We start from the raw sequence: 23245 nt of genomic DNA, 5'->3' as shown, positions 1-23245 counted from the left end.
ATTACACTCGAGACCTGCAGATCTTGTTATGTGTCTGGTGGTTTAAGAAAATCGAAATCATTTAAATGTGGTAGCCACTCAATCGAACACCTTCCTATTCAGCTTCCTGTTCATTAAATAATCGCACACGTTTTACCACGGGCAACAACTAGTTATTAATAAATAATAAATACGTAAAACCTTGAATATTTGTGGAACGACGAACGACAGTTAGCAAACCGTATTAAAGAGTTTCTGTAGACCATGAAGAACCTCACTTTCAGTTGTTGAGTGTTTTTTTTTTCGATGGTACTTGATCGCCTCATTATGAACAAACAGAAGAATTGAATCGTGATTCAACGATCATTATTCATTGCAGTGGATAAAAGTTAGCAAATAGTGTTTAGAAATGAAATGAAACGACATGTCAAACACCCGTATAATTTTTTATGAATTTCCGAAGACTTGCTATGTTCGTGTAAACTCCAGGATAACCAGGCTCGGCACAGTTGAAACCCCAGGAAACCAATCCAAAAAGGGTGCCATTTGACACGAAAGGTCCTCCAGAATCACCCTGAAAAAAGTCACATCTGTAGCCGAATTTCTGATGATTCTCAAGAATATTTCTTTAGGAAAATCAAAGTGTACGTCATTTGTAAGCTATCTCTAAAAAAAATCTTTCTAATAAGCATGCTTCCGCATTTTATTCTTAAGCGCGGCTTACCGTAATATCAAAAATCCAAACGAAGTACCCCTTATGATACTTTGATTGGTGTTGTTTTTATTCTTGATACTACAATAAGTCCGTGCCTAATCATTCAATAATGATCATTCAATAATGATTGGGCAGGGAAAATTGAAGTTGTAATAGTAATCCTTAGGAATAATTCCAACTTGATAGTTTTATTTGTTAAGCACAGTTTAGTGAAAGCATGTGTTTACGAAACGGAAAATCATACCAAATATAAAACAGAAATCGGTAGAATCAAAGTTTTCATGATACTTGGAGATGTTTATACTTTATGTAAACCTCTCTCTACAGTTATAATAATAATAGTAATAATAATGTTTATTTCATAAGATTGAATACATATACATATAAAAAAGAAGAAATGCAGAAATAAACATGACAAGACACTGAAGCTCATAGAGCTTGTGTATGACAAAAAAAAAACTGAAACAATAAACAAAAAGTTAAGACGTTTTGTGTATGATGTCAGTTGAGATGGAAAAAAAATTAAAATAACATGAACATGAATCAGTGAACAAACAACAATACAAACTAAACTATCGGTCATAACATTTATCATTCATACACCATAAACGTAGAGTAATTGAAAGCCATATGTCATATATATTTCATTGAATGTTCTGTTCTTAATATGGTCCTGCACTTTTGTAGAGTTGCTGTCTATTCTATAAGATAAGTCCCTGTTCAGAAAGATTGCAACAGTACAGATTATGGTGAACAATAATGACACATGTAAATTAAAACATATGAATAAAATTTCAAATATACGTATAAAGCTGGTGTAGATCATGAATTGTGAAATTATTTCCATTTATACTTGTAAATATTTACATTTTTTTGTGAGAACATGTGCTTTTTCTTTCTGTATAACTACTTCATTTTTTGTTCGTTCCAATATTTCATTTATTATACCTATTGTTATATTAGTTAGCCATAATTTCAGTTCTTTTTTAAATCTGTTATCACTTGTAATATACTTTATTTCAAATGGAACTTCTGCATAGGCAATAGAGCACAAGTATGTGAGAAATATTTGACTTCGAGATGTGCTTACTTTAGGAATCCTTGAGGTTTTTTGCTTGAATCTGGTATTGTGCAAGTGATCCAAAGACAATGATTTTGTTTCATATCTTCTATGATGCATTGCAAGACTTAGAAAATATAGATGTCTACATGTAAAAAATTTAGATTCTGTAAAAAGTGTTTCAGACGGATATGTATTGTCTCTATTAAAAATAATTTTGATGAGAATTTTTTTTGAGTGACATTGATAACCTGAGATGATTATCAGTAATACCCCCCACTCCCCATACAATTATTCCCTAGTTGATATGGGACTATACTAGAGTGAAATATAATATTCGTAGCTGTGCTATGTCAAAAATTTTTTTGAAAAACCTAAATTTGTTCAGTAGAAACCTCATTTCATTCGCAACATATTCTGTGTGCTTATTCCATCTTACATTTTTATCTATTATTATGCCAAGATATTTTATATGTTCTTTCATAGTTATAGTCATTGTGTCATTGTCATTATGGATTTCCAAAGAAGTATGAATTGGCAAGTTGTTGCTGAAATAAGTGAAAGATGCAACCTGCTTTTAAACCAACTGTCAATTTTTATGAAATCTATCTCAATCTTGTTCTTCAATTCTTTCCAAGTATCAGCGCGATATAATTCGGCTGTGTCATCAGCGAAACTGAATTGACCCTAAACAAATCATTCAAGTAGATATTAAATAAGAAAGGCTCCAATACTGTTCCTTGGGGGACTCCATATTCTATGGTACAGTAAGTGTTTCATTTATTTTGACGCACTGTTTCCTATCAGTTATGAATATCCTAATGGTCTCTTCCATTTCTGCTGTGTACTACTCTGTTCCAAAAATGGTGTGAATTTTAATTTTTCTCAAGAAATATTTATTCATTCATCAATTCCGATTTTGTCCTCTTCAAAGTATTTACCTTCAGATATAATGGTATGTTCTTGAGATCTCTCTGATTCAGTTTTTCTCCCCCTCAATCGTCGCAAAACGCCATCCTTTCATGGTTCTTTTCAATCTTGGGAACAAAAAAAGGAGTAGGGGGTGAATCTGGTGAATACAATGGCTGATGCTTGATTACGATGTCGTTACGTTGTTTATGGTACAAAAATCAAGAACAAGCAAGGACAAACATGTGGCAAGAACTCCTGTTGTACTACGCTACGGTAATCGAAGAAAACAGTGAGCAATACCCTGACATTTGATCGAACTTTTTGGTGTTAGCTCCTCTGGGATTTTCCAATGGGACAATTAGACTTTGGTTTCGATGTCATAACCAAATCTGGATCGCCCTTGACGTCATAAAACCTAATCAATCATCAACCAAAAACCTACCTGACAAGAATCTCTTCCTCCTTCTCTGTATCCAGCACAGAACATCCTTGGAGTAATTTGAACATGTCTGTAGCTTGCCTGACACCACTGTTGTGGGAGTATTGGAAGTTCAACTGCTCGAAGAGTATCAGGGATGTACGTATAAACAGATGAGATACTACCCCATCCTGATACAAATCCTTTCATTCCTGCCAGTGGACACTCGTTGTTTTTGGGTAGTTTAACAGGCTGAATTGTTTTCGAAAAACTGAAAATCAAGAAAGTGTATATACTGCGTATCCAAGATAAGGGTGGCCAGGGAAAATTGGAAAGTAGAAAAGATACGAGTCGGCTGATTAAGAAAATCGCAACACTTGTTTGTGCTTGGGTGGTGTGAAATAACAAAATTGAACAATACTTCTTGAGCATTCAGAAATTCTCATGCATGAGATGATGATTAATACCTAATGAAAAGAATATAAACTTCCATAGCCGAAAGTTTCCTTAACCGACGTCTGCAAGTTAGTTTTTTATACGTGACGTTTCGTCTTAACCTCCGGTAGGCATGATTAAAGACGACAAGGCATCATCTCAGACCACCAAAGCAGAAAACTAGCTCTTATACAAATATTGGAAAATCTGGGGTTCTGCTATTTTCTTAGGAAAACCATCACAGCAAGTTCACAACTGTTTTTGAAAAGTATGTTTTAAAGTTGAGTTGAATTTTGAAGCTATGATCAGCTGTATTTTGCCTCGTACTTCGGAAATATATCGCCAAGCTCCAACCTTTCTTTGATGTTTCATGCTATCAAGGTTGCATTTGACATTTGGATCTTCATTCATGCAGATGACTCTTTTCTGGAGAGACTCTACTAGCCTCTGAGTCTGCTCAGGAGCGGAGCTCATCATATATGTGAGCAATATTTCAAAAGAGGTTCAATATAAACTCCATCAAGTTTCGAAAGTTCCTTCTTTCAAGGTCGAATCCTTAAGACTACAAGATAGCCGCATAAAATGGGATGTGAATCAAAGTTTTTTGAAGTTATAACCAAAAACTACTTTAAATTCATTCAAAGGTCGAAGTCGTTGAAGGTCAAATACAAAACACTCACCTTGGCTTGTGTTGTATAGGTTCAAAACATCAGGATAACCGCGTAACTAACTCGAGCTCATTCGTGGTCAAAGTTCCCTTGTCGGAAATTTGGGGAGTGAATGAAGGTCATTCGAAGTCAAATCCAAAAGACTACCTCAAATTCATCTTGCCTGCGTCGTACGACGTAGGACAAGCGCGTTCAAGGTCAGACTCAAAACACTCTCTTAAGTTACCTTGGCTACGTCGTGCGACGTATGTAAAGGTCGTTTCGAGGTTGAAAGTGGTGGGGAAGGTTCTGAAATCGGCTTTAACCAACTACTACTCTGAAGAGTGTACAACATTCATTTTCTCAGTGGAAACTGATGTCTGGACTCTCGTAACATCGGATTATACTTGTTTTCTATCACCTCGAGAAAAAACGTGTTTTCCAATGGTAACGATTAAGGAACGTTTTATTGATAAAGCTGTCACGAACAAAGACGATCTGAGAAACATTGTTTGAAATATCTTGAAATATTTTTGTCGCCACTATATAAACTCATATCAAGGCACCTACGAAACATTTACATTTCTGAGTGCGGAAAATGGTTACAAGATAAGTTTATCGAGATTATTAACATTCGTACATGACACCAGATGCGTGATAAAAGGAATCCAACTGGAATCTAAACTTCCATCAGCATGAGTGTCTGGCATATGATATAAAAACTGATAATAATGACACAAATTTCACGAACATTTTCATCAAGTAACGGTTCAGTTCATTAATAATTTGAAATATAACAGCTCCTAACCTCAAGGGTTTCTCCAACCTGATGATGGCGATATCGAAATCGTCGTTCTGTAGATTATTTCGCGGATGCAATATGGCTTGTTTAACATTAACTACAATTCCTCCTTCATCTGTTCTACGGCTTCCTGCTCGGACGGAATACAATCCTTGTTTCGGGAAGCAATGTGCTACTGTCAAAGCTCTATCTTTGGTTATTAATGCTGCACCACATATCGGTGTCCCGTTATACCTGAATCAAACAATAAAAATTCAATCATCCTCGAAACTAAAATGAATTTCCAGAAATAAACTTGGTTCTATATACACTGTGACCAAACTCAAGTCGGCACTACTGCCAACTATTTTTTATTGAAGATATCGGCCGCGTTTTCAATTAATTCAAAAAATGTTTTAATTGATAAGAATCTTTGAATATTTCTAATTCAATCGAATGCCAAAGGTTTTTTGTATTCATCATCAAACCAAAAATAACGTAGTTACGCGCCTTTCAAAATCTACATCAAGTTTGCCATGAAATTCACAACCAAACCAATTTTTCTCAAAGAAATTCAAACTGAAACAAGGCACTGCCAAAACATCATGAAAAATCAACCAGTCATTTGGTAATGAAAGTGTTAATGAACACACTATTTAACGTTGATTTGCGATTTTTCAGCCTCGAAGATGAACTCCGAAGTGGTGGTCGACCGATAGTAATCCAAGACGAGGATTGTAGGACTCTGGTGGAGACTGACCCATCAAGAATCAAATCAAATGAAAATCAAATCAAAATATACTTTATTGTCAGAAGATTTTGTATCCCATCGACAAAGATTTATAGGTATAAATATAAGCATAACTAATGGTGTATAGACAATTAATGAAGGTTTGAATAAAAACAGGTACAAATACAATGAAAATAAATATAAAATGGAATACGCGTTTTAAATTGATTCATGCTTGCAAGCTATAATAGGGTCTATCAGCTAGCAAATTTCTAACTGCTTTCTTGAATTGTACGTTGGTCAATTTTGGAGACCTTATATCTACTGGTAAGTGACTGAATAATCTTCCACCATTATAAAAAATGGAATCCCTGATTAATGTTGAGTTAGGTATAGGAAGTCCAATATCAAGTATGCTATTACGAGTAGTATAAGGAGAAGAAACAAAGTCAAACTTCGTTTTATGTTTGTGCACCAAACATACAGTTTCAAGAATGAACAGTGCAACGACGGTTAAAATATAGTCCAGTCATTATAGTAAGTTCACCTCGGAATTCGAGATACCCAGCTGTAAGTCTGTAAATACTTGTATATTGACACCCTAAAAGTTGTCTCAAAACCTACATATGGTAGGGTGTAAGCTACTATTAAATTTCAAGGTCAAAGGTCACAAAAATCGGTTTTTTGCGCTTTTTTTGGAAATATCTCATTTCCTATGGGTTTTTTGCTATTTGTATTTATCATCAATATTGTAGAATACAAAATTCTCTACAAATTTTGTTTGAAAAAATTTTTTATACGGTGAACCATTTTCGAGATAGAGGGCGGAGAGCACGCGGTCACAGCATCACTTCAGGTCAACCGGTGCCTCCGGTTGAAAACGCGCCATATATAGTTGATGAACTATCGATAAATCAATGATTATAAATATTTGTCAATTTTTATTAACTATTATATTATATTTTATCATTTTTTTCCTAACTTATCCACTTTTTATTCAGTATTAATTTATTCAACAACACTTACCTGCCCATGTAATTGCAGAATTGTTAATGAAAATATAGGAATTATATTTGAATTTTAACCTAATTAATATTTATAACTTCTTACATGATGAAAAAAAAAACAAATAAATTATGAATTAATCTTTTTATTAAAAAATATCATTGAATACATTTATTTTTATTGAAAGTAAAGAAATGGAATAAAGGGTACAAAAACTACAATTTATAATTTTAATCATCTTCTTCCTCTTCATCGTCGTCTTCTGGCTGCTGGTAAATTTCAAACTGGTCTTCATTATCGTCTTCAACGACATTTGTCTCAAGTTCTTCCATGATTTCGGGGTCAAAGGTTCCATCTTCGTTAATGTCGCTCTGATATGGTAGAGCATTGAGACAAGCTTGCCCATTACATTGGCCACAAGCTAAAGAGCATTGCAAGCCCGCTTTCCTGCATCCGCATCGCGAACCACAACCACTCTTGCAGTTGCAGAAAATTGTATTTAGCAAATCTTCTGGAGCAGGTGGTAAAATTGTCATGATAGGCTCCAGAAAATCGTTTCGCATTGCCCAACCCCATACCTGGGGTTCCAAATCATGTCCTAACCAAGTTTGAACTTGATAATATACACGGTTGAAATGTTGATGAGCAGCTGCACTTGTTGGTGGAATATTTAAAAGCTGCACAGGTTTATTAAGTTTTGTAGACTTGACGTAATGCATATAACGAAGATGATCGAGACTTTTCACAGATTTCGGAGCATTATAGACTGCCAATAAGGTTTGAGTTCCACTCTCTAATAATCTCTGGGCCGAACAATTTTCTTCCTCAAATGCTGCAGCTAGTTCATCCAAATTTGTCAGTTTCTCAAAAACTTTTAAAAATGATTTTTTTCCCTTTTTAAAAAGCGCAGAAGTTGTGTCACGGCCACTTAATGCGTGCAGAAATAAAATATGTTTTTTAGAATGAGGATAATTATCAAAACTTTTAGTCGAGTATATCTCCTTTTTTACATTACCTTTCCCAACTTTTTTAAAGAAAATTTCTTGTTCGTAAGACAGTGTACGCCCAATTAAAATGACAAGTAAATCAATATCTTGTCCTATTATAACTGCAGTTTTTTTAGACTTTGATTCTTCAATTGCAGTTTCAACAATAAGAACATCCGCATCATCTCTGGCTTGTTTAGTAGTAATATTTGCAGCTTGTAATTTTTCAATTAACATATTAATGAACTTATCTTTGTTATTTCGATTTGATAAGAAATTTTCTTGAGTAACTGGTACAACCATTGTTTCATCGAAACAAACTTCTCTGCTGCTCCATAGCTTTTACGTTCTTACCGTCAAATACAACAATTATTTTGGAACTGTAATGCCTTTGTAAATAATTCATGTATTTATCAAAAATAATTGAAAAAGTATCTTCTCTGCTCCATACAATATGAATAGATATAGATTCAATGCATGAAGAAAATGATAAAATATAATATAATAGTTAATAAAAATTGACAAATATTTATAATCATTGATTTATCGATAGTTCATCAACTATATATGGCGCGTTTTCGACCGGAGGCACCGGTTGACCTGAAGTGATGCTGTGACCGCGCGCTCTCCGCCCTCTATCTCGAAAACGGTTCACCGTATAAAAATTTTTTTTTACAGAATTTGTAGAGAATTTTGTATTCTACAATATTGATAATAAATACAAATAGCAAAAAACCCATAGGAAATGAGATATTTCCAAAAAAAGCGCAAAAAAACCATTTTTGTGACCTTTGACCTTGAAATTTAATAGTTGCTTACACCCTACCATATGTAGGTTTTGAGACAACGTTTAGGGTGTCAATATACAAGTATTTACAGACTTACAGCTGGGTATCTCGAATTCCGAGATTCTTACCTAATTTAAGCTTAAATGACTGGATTATTATTGGCCGCAAAATGATTTCTGCATGATTCTTTAGGTTTGACTTTACATAGACACCTTACTGCCCTGTTCTCTAGTATTAACACAGATGAGAGAAGGGTTGTACTGCATGTTCCCCAAAATGGTATTCCATATCTTATTTGGGATACAATCAAAGCGTAGTAAACCGTTTTTGTTGTGTGAAAACCCAGCTCGTTAGAAACCACCCTCATTGCATAACATCCGGAGGAGATTTTACTCTTAATATGTCTGACGTGTTCATCAAATTTGAGCCTATTATCAATATAGACACCAAGAAATTTTGTGTTCAATTTGTTTTCCAAAATATCATTGTCTATTGACAGTTCATTTAGCAGACATTTAAATGTTATTATATTTGTTTTGGAGACATTCAAGGATAATAAATTAGTATCATACCAATTTCTCACCTTTTCTAAATCAGATGATATTTTTTATGTAGCTCTGCTGGGTTTTTTCCTTCCACAATATTTTTGTTTCATCCGCGAATAGAGTAAAGCTGCCAGATATATCTATCATAGTCAAATCATTAATATACAACAAAAACAGAACTGGACCCAACACAGAACCCTGTGGCACACCAGATGTGATTGCCCTGCTTTCTGAGAGTTCCGATGTTCTTACCATTTGACTTCGGCCTGAGAGGTACGATTGAAACTAATTGTACGTCATCCTTCGGCAGCCATACCGGTGATGTTTTTTGAGTAATAATTCATGATTAACACAATCAAAAGCTTCCGAAAGGTCACAGAAAATTGCGGCAGCTACTTCACCAGCATTTATTTCTGAATGAAGTTTATAAAGGAAAGAGAATATTGCATCACTTGTATCTTTTTCCGTCTGGAACGGAATTAGAGAAATGGACCGCAGATTGGAAGGATTATGAAAATGATCACCTTTATGTAGGGAAATAACAATTGAAGTCTTAAAAGAAGGAGGGAATGAGCCAGTTTCTCAAAAGGCATTGATGAGATTAACTAAAATTTCCAATGCATCTCCTGGTAGATTCAAAAGTATTTTTACCGAAATCTCATCATACCCAGCGGTATTTTTATTTTATATGTCGTTCAAGGTTTCAATTAATTCATGAATATCTGTGTTATATAAAATGAGGCTATCATCAATGTTAATATTTTCTAGATTGATTAAAGGATCATAGGGCACGCGAATAGTGCTGCTTAGCTTTTGAGCAATAGTGCAGTAGAATTCGTTTATTTCGTTAGGATTTAATGGGAAATCAACCTTTGTTTTCTTTGATTTTCCTCTGAGGTCATTCATTATGGACCAAGTCTATTCAATTCTGTTAGTTGATTCTCCAATTCTGTTTCTGTAATAAATTTTCTTTACTAACCTGATAGTTGATTTATAAATTTTACAGTACCTCGTGAGGTACATACAGATAAATTGGTCATTCGTAAATTTTCTAATGTAATGCAGTGAACGTAAGTTTTTTGATGACTTTTTAAGTCGTTTCGTCAACCACGGCTTTTTACGCTTCTGTATAGGAAAAGACTTATCATACACGTCCAATAAAATGCTGAGAAATGATAAGAAAGGATTATCTTTGGTCAGAGTGCTCTCCAAGTTAATTCCGATACAATTCTTGTAGAACCTATCATAGCTTGAACTACTATACAGTCTATTATGTTTACATATGGTATGTTTCTTTGGCGACTCTAGAAATGGTGCGTGGGATGGCAAAAGACCTGGGCGTCAGCTCCCATGCGATTTTTGATGGTTCAATACCTATTGAAAAAGTCGAAAAGCTCGAAAAAGTGGGTTCCAACGATTTGAACCATCCACAGAAATTGTCACGTTCCGAGATATGTCCTTCTTTGCTTTTGCGCAACCAAAACTATCCTTTTTCGGATCGGATCGTCACGTGTGATGAAACGTGAATCCTCTACGACCACAGTATACTTTCAGGACAGTGCTTGGACACCGATGAGACACCCAGGTACTTCGCAAAGGCGAAAACCCACCAAAAAAGACCATGGTTACTGTATGGTGGTCAGGGGCTGGTGTGATCCACTAGAACTTTCTGCAACCGGGCCAAACCTAAACAGCAGAGTCCTATCGTGAGAAAATCGAAGGAATAATTGCATTAGCAGCAGCCGGCACTGGTCAACAGAAGAGGTCCAATCCTGCTCCACGACTACACTTGTCTGCACGTTCCACAAATCACCGAACGGAAATCAAACGAATTTAGCGTCGAAGTTCTGTGTCACCCACCACACTCCCCAGACCTTTCGCCAACCGACAACCTTATTTTCAAGCACTTCGACAACTTTTTCAGCGTTAGAACCTTCTCCAATCAGGACCTGGCGGAAACGGCCTTCTTCGACTTCATCGAATCCCGATCACATTTTTTCATGCTGACGGAATCAGTCTACCTGTGTTACGTTGGCAAAAGTACACTGATTATGACGCTTATTTCGATTGAATCGAATAAATATTCACTGATCTATGACAGTAAAAACAGACAAAACTTTCAAAACAACCTGTTAGAATGTATAACATGAACACCGACATGTGTTTGCCTGGAATATGATCTGAATATTAACTGTGGTAGTTATACAAGGTGTTGAGCAAATGCTTTTTCTGCTGTTGATGTTGCTGGAGAACCATCCAAGATTTTCAAGGGTGCAATTATGGATGATGAAACTTTGACCAATGGTCTTTGTATCTGATCCAACTTGGAACTGGTAAAGAGTTCCAAAAACTCTGGTCATGAGATTTTACTTCATTCCAATGTTTCATTTGAATGTGTAGCACCAAATATGTCATAATAATGAAACTCGCAATGAATTCTCACGGAATGTAGTATCTGCCAAGTAGTAACTAGTATCTATTATTTATGATAAAATGAAGGGAATTTGCAAAAAGGTAACAAATGAATATTACTGGAGTTTTATTCCAACACAGAACCGTTATTTTCAACACGTGTTTCACCAAGTGATCATCTTCATGAGGGAGATTAAACCTTTTGAAGATGATCACTTGGTGATCAAAACACGTGTCAAAATGTTAAAAATAACGGTTTGGTGCTGGGATGAAACTCCAGTAATATGCATTACTACACCAAAGGTTCCAAACAAGAAATGTACCACAACTACTTGTAAAAGTATACAGTTTGGGTTTTGGTGGGATTGATATCAAAATCAATTCCACCAAAACCCAAACCATCCCATTCCGACATCCTCACACCTCTACCCGCCCTAAACTAAATCCCGATAACTTGAACCTCATACTCTTAGGAGAAAACCTCATACTCCAGGATTCAGTGTCCTACTTGGGGGTCACTTTCACAAGAATCCTCAACTGGAAGGACGACCTGAGACAAACTCTGAACAGAGTCCAGAAAATAGCAAACCTGCTTAAAGCACTGAGAGGCAAGCTCGGGAGATGCGACAGTAAAACTCTCCTACATACTTATAAATCTTTCATGAGATCAGTCCTACAAAGCGATGATACACTGTACGCTTCCCCCGAGACTATCCCACCGTATCCTAACTACCGAGAGAAAAATCCTACGCAACATCCACAACCTCTCTTACCGTTACCCATCTCAAAACTTATATAACCTAATTAACACTACAGCAATCAACCTACAATTTCAGGAACTTCAGGGACGATACGCGACTAGAACGATGAGCAGTAGCAACACCGATGCCATCAACTTGCTGACCACACCGTGGAATCCTCGTGGAGGACCCAGAAGGTTTCCTAGGAAGAAGCTCCCATTTCCCCCAGCCAGACTCCTGGGAACAGTGGAAGATCCGCCGGAGCAGATTCAGGATATCCTAGAGGAATACCCACTTGGAATCAGATTGCGGACAGCTGCGTCCTGGAAGGAGCTGAAATCTGAAGCCATGAGCCCCAGCCTTACAACACGTACCCAAAAAACCCCAATGACCACTGCAACTGACCCGGACCACTCGGAAAGACAAAAAATAAGAGGAACACATGACAACTAAAACAACACTACTCTGGACATCATTACACCAGACACCACACATACAACTCACTAACCCTGAAGAGGTATAAGCCTATAGCAGGCTTCTGAAGTCTGATGAAAGCTATAAGAAATCAGAAAATTACTTCTAATTTGGTGTTTGATATTGAAACAATTTTGGGATAGCCCGTCTATGAGTCTTAGAGTTTGGATTTTGAGACTTTTCTTTCTACTTACATACTTATCTTACTCTACATAGTCGCAGGGAAATATCGTCTAATATTCCTATTTTTCTCATAAAGGTAACTATCAACTCACCTCAAGCTCAGCTGATAGGGGAATTCTTCAATCTGAACAGACCTTCCTCCTATGATTCTGGAAGTTGCGTGTACTGAGTCCTTTAATAAAACTAACGAAATTTAATTATCTAATGTGTTTAGATTTTTTCGAATACAAAGTTAAAAATCGGCAAAACAAGTTATTGAAACGTTCGTTTGAAGGTTATTGACAATGTTTCATGATGAACTTCATTAGTTCGGACTTCCATTGTCTGATATTGTATAAAATGATTTGAAATCCCTGAGAGAACTAAAAGATAAGAATTGAAAAATGAATAGCTGAAAATAACAGTTATAAATTGATGGATGTAGCCGTTACTACGTGGTAGGAGATCATAATGAAAAGAGAAATGAAAATTTCTATGTGTTTTACCACTTTTAATTGTAACTAACGTTACTGCAGTTACGTTCTATATGGACATTCTCAAACTAATACAATAAACTAACAATGATTCATTACATTCGCCAATATGTACCATTCAGGTACTTGATTGATACTTGAATTTAAAGTTCACAATGCGGATGTGCCAATTTAAAAACCGGAGATCGATCATTTAACAGGTTGCACCCACAATGTTCATGCTTGTTAATTTCCAAGGCTTCTAAATAATTGAGTTTGCAACCCTTCCATAGTCTAGTTTTCATAGTCTCCGTTGTTTAAATTGGCACATCCGCATTCTCTTTTCATTAATAATTCCGTGTTAGGAATCACACGTTAAAAGGTAAGACCTCGTTAATCCCTAGCTCGCACAAGTTTCGACTTCTGAGGGTTGTCGTTCGTAGGGGTGCGACAGCTGGTTAACGGAAAAACAGATTTTAAACAGATTAATAACAGTTATATTAAGCAAGAAACCTGAAATGAAATAATAGTGAAATAGAATACAAGTAAAAATTGAATAATCGAACAAAAAATAAAAATAAAAAGTTAAGAGATTCCAAGCCAAGTTACTTCACGACATTTTGATTGTTGGTATCCACAATCGTCTTGGGGTGATGACTAGATCAGTCCAGTCGTAAATGATGCAAAATGATATAGTAGAACAGGGATATAAATAAAATAAATAAATAAAATAAATAATACACGTTTTTTAGAAATGAAATGAAAGGTACATAAACATAAGCAGTCAGCAGTAAATAAACATGTGAAAAAACCACTCCCGCCTGTAGTGGTTGTAGTGTGCCTGGATGAAATGGGGCTACATATATATATATATATATATATATATATATATATATATATATATATATATATATATATATATATATATATATATATATATATATATATATATATATACAAATATATATATATATACAAATATATATATATATATATATATATATATATATATATATATATATATATATATATATATATATATATATATATATATATATATATATATAAAACCAAAATGAATATGAAATATAAATGTAGAGCTATATAGATATAAAAGATGTGTACATATTCAATGAGGTATATTAAAATATGAGGTAAGTATCAGATTTTTCTTTTGTATGGCATGATTAGTCAATAAGACTGAATTGTTGTTCTGGGCAACGAAAAAATTACAATTTCAGGTGATACTTGAATGTAGTTGGCCTTGAAATATTTTGAATTTTAACTGGAAGACATTGGTATAGTTTGGGACTCAAATATGTTAGACTTTTTTTTCTTTTGATTTTCTCATAAAAGGAGTCAAGTATGTGAGTTGTCTGTTCCTTGTATTGTATTGGTGTTCCGGGTTCTTCAATTCGTGCTTGGAATTATGCTGTTTGATGGATATTTTTTATCTTTATTGAATATAATTTTAAGTAGGCGCTTTTGAACAATGATTAATTTTTCGAGGTAAGACTTACTTTAACCTCCCCATGCTAATATTCCATACACAATATGTGGTTCCACTAACGCCTCATATATCGTTCTTATTGCTTTGAAATCTAGAATATATTTAACATTTTTGAGTTTATAAATTAAAAACTGTATTTTCTTAGTGATATATTCGATTTGTTTATTCCATTTCAGGTTATTGTCTATCATAACACCAAGATATTTGATCTTATTACAACTGCATATTGAGATGCCTTCAGTGATTTGCAGGCTATCATAAGAAGGGGTACTTCTCTCATCAATATGTATGGGTAGAAAAAATCTTTTTTTAAAGTTAATTATTAAAAGTCTATAGTTGAAAAAGGCTTGAGTATTACGGATATCGCTTTCTGCTTGAATTTTAAGTGATAGCCAGTCTTCATGACTGCAGAAAATTGCAGTATCATCCGCATAAGTAATAATTTGACCACTTGTGTTTATTCTGAATAGATCATTCAAATATATATTGAACAGAAGTGGTCCCAAGACAGTTCCTTGGGGTACACCATATTCTATTCTTTGAAAATTGCTCCTTACCATCTTCAGTTCAACACAGTGAAATCTATTGGTGTGGATTTCTGGGTGATGATCTCAGAATGTCAAGATGTATTTCACAATTGGTATATACAGTGTGGCACACTTAAGATAAAAATATCCCTGTATTTTGGTCATTTTTGAATGCAGATATTTGATTTTTGCTACAGGCGTAGACCTTCATGGGCCGTACTTTCCGCAATACTTAGCTCAAGTGACCTTGCGAAAAAAGGCAAATTCTCGATATTTAGCTTCGGGTTGACGATCGATTAGATTTAGAAAGCACAATTGATACAATATTATTTTCATGGCAACATTTGATGACATTATATGAGAACAAGTTCAATAATGGTGAATGAATAACTTCTTGTTGATCGTTTTAAAAAAATTCAATATTTGCCTTTTTTGATCTCCAGAGATGTTAGGAGGTTTCATTTTTGTCCTTCATTTTCTGTATGTGATATGTTGTAGTACATATTAAAATCGTGGTTATTCTCTAAAAGGTGCCAAGCATAGGCTGAATTATGAAAAATGAGAATCAAAACTTCCTACGTTTTTATACCACTTTCACATAAGAAGTTTCATTTCTCATTTTTCATGATGATATCCTATATCACGTAGTAACGGCTACATCCATCAATTTATAGGCTGAATTCGTTTTCGGTATCTCAAAACTTTTTTATGTTCTGAGATTCATAATTTCATCAACTGTTACATTCGAAAAACAACCATGTGCAAATCTGATTATGAAACAATGACAGCACTTTTTACAACTCCTTGATGATATTTTGACAGCTAATTTCTGTCTTTTTATACATGGAATCAAATTTTTGAAAAGCTGGATAAGATGAATTGAAAATATTTCAAATCAGGAAATTTTGTAGGTCATGATACAAATTTTCAGTTAAAAAAATGTGGGAGTTTCATGTTATGAGTTAGGTCAGGTTAGGTCCAAAGTGAGTGAGTCTATTCGACCCTCTACCGCAACCCGCAAGGGTTTATTGTGGCTCACGCCTATTCACACTCGACCAAATAAACCCAGCTTCGTAAAGAAGCTGGGTTTGTATGGTAAGTGGTCTTTAAGGCAGTAGTCTTTCAGGACTGTCTTCCGATAGTCTAAGTCTCTGCATATGATGATTCAAATGACAGTGACCTGTGAGAAGGCCTGTTAGACTTCGTAGTTCATCCCTACTGTAGTCCAATAACTGTTTGGTAATAAGCTGGAGTGAGCCAATTCTGGAAGAGTCTGCCAGAAGTCCATAAATCTTCTTACCATCCAGGTGTTCAATCTTTGTTTGGCAAAGCCTAAATCGATGCCAATGATAGGTTCTGGTCTAATGAAGCTACTTGCAGCACCCTCCTTTGCAAGGGAGTCAGCAGCCTAATTTCCTTCCAAACCAGTATGGCCAGGAATCCAGACCATAAACAATCTGTTAAGTCTTCCCATCGAGGAAAGTCGTTTTTGGCAATTTGATGTTATGACTACTTCATCTTTTAATTTTATCTTCTAAAATACAATGATACATTTCTGATGTAGAAAGATACATGCGATTTCACCATGTACTTTGAGCAGGAATTTTCTCTCAAGGATCACTACCATTATTCTGATTCAAAACATCATTTTTGAGATTGATGGTTGTTCATTTATATACATGTATCATTTATTTATATAACCCAATTTCTACTTAAAAAACAGGCGATATATCGTTATGATAATTCGTCAGATATCCTTGAAATTGTTTACAAATGATAAGAACAAATTTTTCTGCTTAGATATGAAATGAATTAAACCAATTGTGGAGCAATTTATTATCATGTTTTCAGAGTCAGGAAAGTCCCGAATGAGATTTTTTTTGCCACAATCTATATTACTTGTTTCATAAATCTCGGTGACTATCGTTTGATCTTTCGAGTTGTCAGAATTTGTGAAACTATATGATGCGATTTCACGTTCAGGTTTGTTGATACGGAATCCAACCGATGAGAGTATTTTGATTAGAACCGAATATAATTAAACTCCAGTCGGCGTTATCATTAACAACTGTTAATAATTCGAAAATTTCAGTTTTCAGATTCAATTGAGAAATACCAATTTTGGCATTAACTCAACTATCGTTCATCTTATTGAATTTGTATTCAGTAACATACGAGTTGAATTTTCATTTTTCTTGAGAAACAAAGCTTATGTTGTACCCAGTGGAGAATTATACCTAGAAAATTTTAATGAGTCAGTATTCAGGTACACAAAAAAATACAAAATTGGATAGAAAATTTCCAATGATTTGATTACAATACATATTTCTCACTATATTCAGCGCATAGAAAATAAAACAGAATGTAATCCTGAATATGTTCGAACAATTATCCGTATTATGTTCCGTATTTCAACAATTAAACCATTTTTCATTTTCTTCACTTCAGAATATTATTTTAATCATTTTCATAATATTCAGATGTTATATCTGTTCAAAAATCTGTTTAAAGTCTGTTTTTCCGTTGACCAGCTGTCGCACCCCTACGAACGACAACCCTCAGTAGTCGAAACTTTTGCGAGCTAAGGATTAACGAGATCTCACTTTTTAACGTGTTATTCCTCACACCTAATCTAACACTTATGATGATTACTTTAAAACATATGTTTATTTTGAATCTTATAAAAATCACTATCGATAATCATTCGTTCATCCCAACGAAATGAATAAACCCAAAAAATTTGACTATATTTTAGAACGCTCACTAAATTCTGAGCTTTCTGTGACCTTGCATAACCTCACTCTATGCTGAAAAGCGAACCTTGACAGGCAAAGCCTAGTAAATAAAACAGATTGTTTCAGCCAAACCTCACCTACCCTAATCTGTCCTAACCTAACTTAATTATACGCCTGTATTATAGAATTAGATAATTAGGTAGATTCACATAAACCTACACGAGTATATTTAAAAATCGTGAAATATCAACTTATAATCTCACCTAACCTGATCTGTCCTAACCTAACTTAATTGGTAATGTGTCTGTATCATATGACAGTCATAGTGATGTTTTTTTTATAATTAATGTTTATCTGTAAATACATATAAATGTGTAAATTTGAATTAGATTATCAAGTAGATCCCATCAGGTATACACGAGTATATTGGAAAATCGCGAAATATCAATGTATAATCTCTCATCCATAAAGTTTAACGATATGTAAACGTAAAATTTAACAACAGAAATACTAGGTACCAACAATAAAATAATCAAGATAATCCAAAGTATAAACACTGCGAGAAATGTTAACAGTTATAACTTACTTAAGCTCAGTATAGAACACAACGCGAACATTTTTAGATTAATTCTATTCTGAATATTCAAAATTATCACCTATATAGCTCGCTTTATCAGTTTCACCTTGTTGTGTTGAAATTGGTTCGGAGCTATTAGTGTAGGCTTGTCACTGTCTGTTGCAACTCCGGAATCATGATTTCAAGGTGCCCTTTGTTCGATTCATTCACCTATTTTGAAATAAAATTCAATATCAGTGGTCTCAGTAGTAAAGATGCGTGTACAATGTCGGTTATGATCATGGTGAGCTCTTGGCCTAGACCCCCAATATATGAAATAACACATGGGCTGAAAAATCCTGGGCCTAAGAAAGAAAACGAGTTTTTTTTGTTCAAAAATGACTTTAATCACCAACATAATCTTCATCAAGAGCTACACACAATCAAAATAGTCCTCAATTTCAGCAATAACCTCTTCACTCAGCCAGTAGTCGCTGGGAGCCAAATCTGGCGAATACGGTGGATGTTGAAGCAATTCGAAGTTCAATTCATGTAGTTTTGCCATTGTTTCGATTGACTTGTGACACAATGTGTTGTCTTGATGAAACCATTTTTTTCTTTGCCATTTGCGGTCGTTTCTTTGCAATTTCCCAGATAACACAGGATGTCCGTTTTATATCCATTTCAGGTCCAGGATATCTCGGTATTGAAATGGATATCCGATGGATGTCCGTGAAGGACAAGCGTATGAATATCCGTCGAAGGATATCTTATGGATATCCATAGGATATATGAGAAGTAAATGCTATTTCATTAATCAAAATTTATATCCAAAACGGAATTTTGTGAATGTAAAATTTGTGAATAGTAATTTTAATGCATGTTGCTTATTTTGATGACTATTTCACATTCGATTCACTAATATTGGTAAAAAGACAGTATTTCATTTTATATTTATAAAAAATGAATTATGAAAATATGTTATGATTATTTAACATATACTGAACTCATCATTCCTGATTATATGTATTAATAATAAGTACTTGCTTTTTTTTATTTTTATTCTTGATGTACAAATCATAAGTTTAGTACCGTCGGCAGTTCGTCGGGTGGAGGCGTTTCCTTAGTTGACAGTGGCTAGTCAGAAATCCTATTGTTAAGCATAGATTTTTCCTGATCATCGCCAGATATTTCTTCGGTGCCAGCTTTCCAGGGTCGCCCAGGGTGATCCTGGCAAGATTGCATCTTTTGATTTCATCCCATCTCTTTAGGTATTGAGCATGGGCACTCTAGTACTAGCCCTGAAGTAACACGTTGTCTGTTCAAGGCTAATAGGACTTGTCTGCTGTCAGTGAAGATTGTTATGTTTTCGCCAGAAATTCCTTTCTTGGTTATTTCTTTTGTGGCAATTGAGATACCAGCCAGTTCTGTTTGAACCACGCTGGTATTTTTTCCAATTTCCACTTAATCCTCAGGCTTATTGATCTGAAGTACCCTTCACATCCTGTGCCTTCTTTGGTTTTCAGGCCGTCTGTATATATGCTTATTGCATTTGTAGCATCTGTAGCATCTTTGTAGCAACTCAAATTCAGGCAGAAACACCCCAGTTTCTAGAATGTGTGATTCTTTCAACAAATACTGTAGTAACGTAGATGTTTTGTACCAGACACGGGAAGAACATCGCAATTTTGCGGATTTGAAGAAGGTTCCAAAGTATTCCTGAATCGACAATTGATTTATCTCAAGGGAGATAATCAATTATCTACTGTCGTAGGATTTATTACTCGAAACTTTCAAATTGAAGTTTACCTTGTCGGAGAACTCGGACATCTCAAAGGCCACACTCCATCTCAGGTATGAACAAACATTTTGTGTTTTATTGATACGACCTTCTTGCTTGCAAGAAATTATGTTCAGACATGTATGAATTTTTAGGCCTTCATTTTCCATTTGCCTGTTCGTTGCTAACTGATAACGCCCTTAAAATCTCCTTAACTTTGAGAATAGCGGTTGGCGAATCTCCACTTCTTGGACTCCTAGATGACTCACCACTGTTAGATGATTGTAGGCGGGTGATTGTAAGCATCATGTCTCAAAGAAGGTAATATTATTCCTTTTTATCGTTCATTTGGGTCTGAACGGGACGCATTAACATCACAGCACTACCAAAACTATCAGCGCTACTGCGCAACCCACTACATCTAGCTATAAAGTACCTACTTTTACTTAGTATCAATTATATTAGTTTAGTGTATTGTGTTGAAATTTTAAAACCTTTGCTACCTTTGAGCAACTGTAAACCGAAGGTATGCATATTAAAGGGTACATAATTCATCAGTTGAATTAGACAACAAGGAAATCATTGTGACAAAATCCTTTCTTTTAATATCATTTATTTTTCCTTGTGAATAAATCAAATTTTGTAGATTGGTCACGGAAGTTATAACTGACAATCTTCGTTACAATTTTTCTTTACCTTCTATTATTGTTAAAAAAAAACTGCTTTTCTTTATATTTGCCGACGCTCTCTTTCCCATAACGTTCATCAATAAAAGATTCTAAAATTAATTTACTCCTTGCTTCTTTCTTTATACCCACTCCCGTCTCCACTGTTGAAAAGCTGGTAGAGCATTTGTGGAGGTAATATTCTTCAAAGTAACTATGAAAAGAATATTCAACACAGCAAAAATAATGAATAATTGGTTAGTGCGTACGAAATTTGTAAATTCATTATTTTTTATTTTTTCTTGTATCTGCTGCACTGATTATCTCTGTAACCACTACTTTTAGTGGATGGGTATTTACCTGTTTGTATCCCAAATTTTGAATGAATAAATAAATAATAATGTCACGAATGAGTTGAATCTACTCATTTCATTAATGACAGTACGTAATGGCATTCCTTCGCTCATTTGATTAAATCCCAGTCATAGGAATCTTGTTTAAGTTGAAAGGAGTATATTTTCAGAAGTGATTAACTTTTGAGAAAGAAATGTTTTGGGTTTCCACTTCTCCATCTTCATACAAAAATGTGGGAATATTCCAAAGAAGGTGAGAAAGTAACTAATCTCAAAATAAATTCTCATAGCTTGCTATGATGCTATGCTGCCAACATTTGTTCATTAAACACAGAATAATGTCCTTGCCGTGTTCGTACATTTTTCAAGTTCTAACAGAGATTCACAAAACTCCTCGATGCTTACCAAGCAATCGGACATACATAGCTATCCTACCAAACAAGCAGATAATCTGAGATGAAACAGGTTCCGCCCAACCAAATCCAAGAAAAATTCACTGAATTAATATCTCTACAATATACTGCCACCAAAATTGAAATCATTAAGTATAAATTTATTCGAAATAAGGATGAATAACTTACTTTTGACGCATTGCTTTCATTCCACAAAGGAATACATTGGACTTTTCAGACTTTGTAGGGAATATAATTCGTCTCGCCCAATTTTTATGTTACCTACTATGGTTTTTTTCATCTACCATTTCATGTTTTGAAAATATTTTTTTAAATTACAGTATTTTACACGATATGTTATGTTTTTTTTGTTTTGTACTGTCTTATTCATTAAATAATTATTTTAAAATGTATTTATATTTTGTATTCTGTACAGCTACCTGTTAAGTGAACGAAGTTATTTTTTTTTTTTTTTTCACCGTAGTGTGCGCTGGTCAGGCCCTATCCCCCGAAGCCCCGACACATTCGGGAGGGCGCGCCAGCATAATCAACCAATGACCACTCCCACACCGTGGGGTAAGTGATCATTGGGTCCGAGAATCATGTGCCCTGAGCAAACGCAGTGAGCCAAGAATGACAGCCTTCTGCATCTGTGCGGCTAAGATTTCTGCCTTAGTGCGGCAAGCCGGTATGATTTTTAGATTCGAGAGTAGAGAAGACATCATTCCACCAAGGACTCCAACAATCAGAACGACCATCTTGACAGAGTGATCTGGATAGAGTCTGCGGAGTTCGAAGAGAAAATCTCGATATTTTATCCGTTTTTCCTCCTCTTTTCTGACGATATTCGTCTCGCCAGGAACTGAAAACTCCACGACAAATATCGTTTTGGTCTGGTGGTCGAGAAGGACTACATCAGGCTTATTAGCTTGTATGAGCCTGAGGGTGGGGAACGAATAGTTCCAATAAATTCGGCACTTCTCGTTCCCCACAACGGATTCAATATCCCCCGGAGCGTAGGGCAACACCGGTGTCTCGTCAATACCGTAAGAGTGCCGTAGATGGTAATATAGCACTCTTAGGGCCGCGTTATGTCGATGGATATAGGCCGAGACCGCATATGCTGGACATGCTGATAGCAAGTGCATTAGGGTCTCAGGCGCCTCGCGGCAGGCCCTGCACCTTGTGTCAGGAACCTCTATACCCATCACGCGACTGCGGTAGACTAAGGTGTTGAAGACACCATCCTGGCAAGCCATGATGAACCCCTCAGTTTCCGACTTCAGCCCACTCGACCTGAGAAAAGCGAACGTCAGGGGCTTTGATAAGCCAAGGTCTTCAATGTTATTTATTTATATACACACGCATTCTTAAATTGTTACAATTTCCACATAATTTTTTATAACATTTTTAATTTTGTAATTTTTTCTAAATGTTACATGCATATGTTTTTTGTACATGATAC

The 23245-nt window shown here is 35.1% G+C and overlaps 1 protein-coding gene across 1 annotated transcript; it reads right to left on the bottom strand.

Moving 5' to 3' along the window:
- Positions 1-328: 328 nt before the first annotated feature.
- Positions 329-18694, bottom strand: LOC111517453 (trypsin-7). The gene is made up of 5 exons (XM_023173613.2): positions 18621-18694; positions 12903-12993; positions 4975-5202; positions 3109-3355; positions 329-553 (listed from the first exon to the last, which is right to left on the bottom strand). The coding sequence occupies exons 1-5, from the start codon at positions 18649-18651 to the stop codon at positions 407-409; spliced, it is 744 nt and encodes a 247-aa protein (XP_023029381.1). The 5' UTR covers positions 18652-18694; the 3' UTR covers positions 329-406.
- Between the last annotated feature and the right edge of the window lie 4551 nt (positions 18695-23245).

Source organism: Leptinotarsa decemlineata, unplaced genomic scaffold (genome assembly GCF_025532065.1).
Source record: "Leptinotarsa decemlineata unplaced genomic scaffold, Ldec_3_MD MMD2_tig00026354_RagTag_RagTag, whole genome shotgun sequence".
In the NCBI taxonomy this organism is placed as follows: domain Eukaryota; kingdom Metazoa; phylum Arthropoda; class Insecta; order Coleoptera; family Chrysomelidae; genus Leptinotarsa; species Leptinotarsa decemlineata.
The sequence above is the reverse complement of the archived record's forward strand: the minus strand, read 5'-3'. Positions and strand labels throughout refer to the sequence as shown.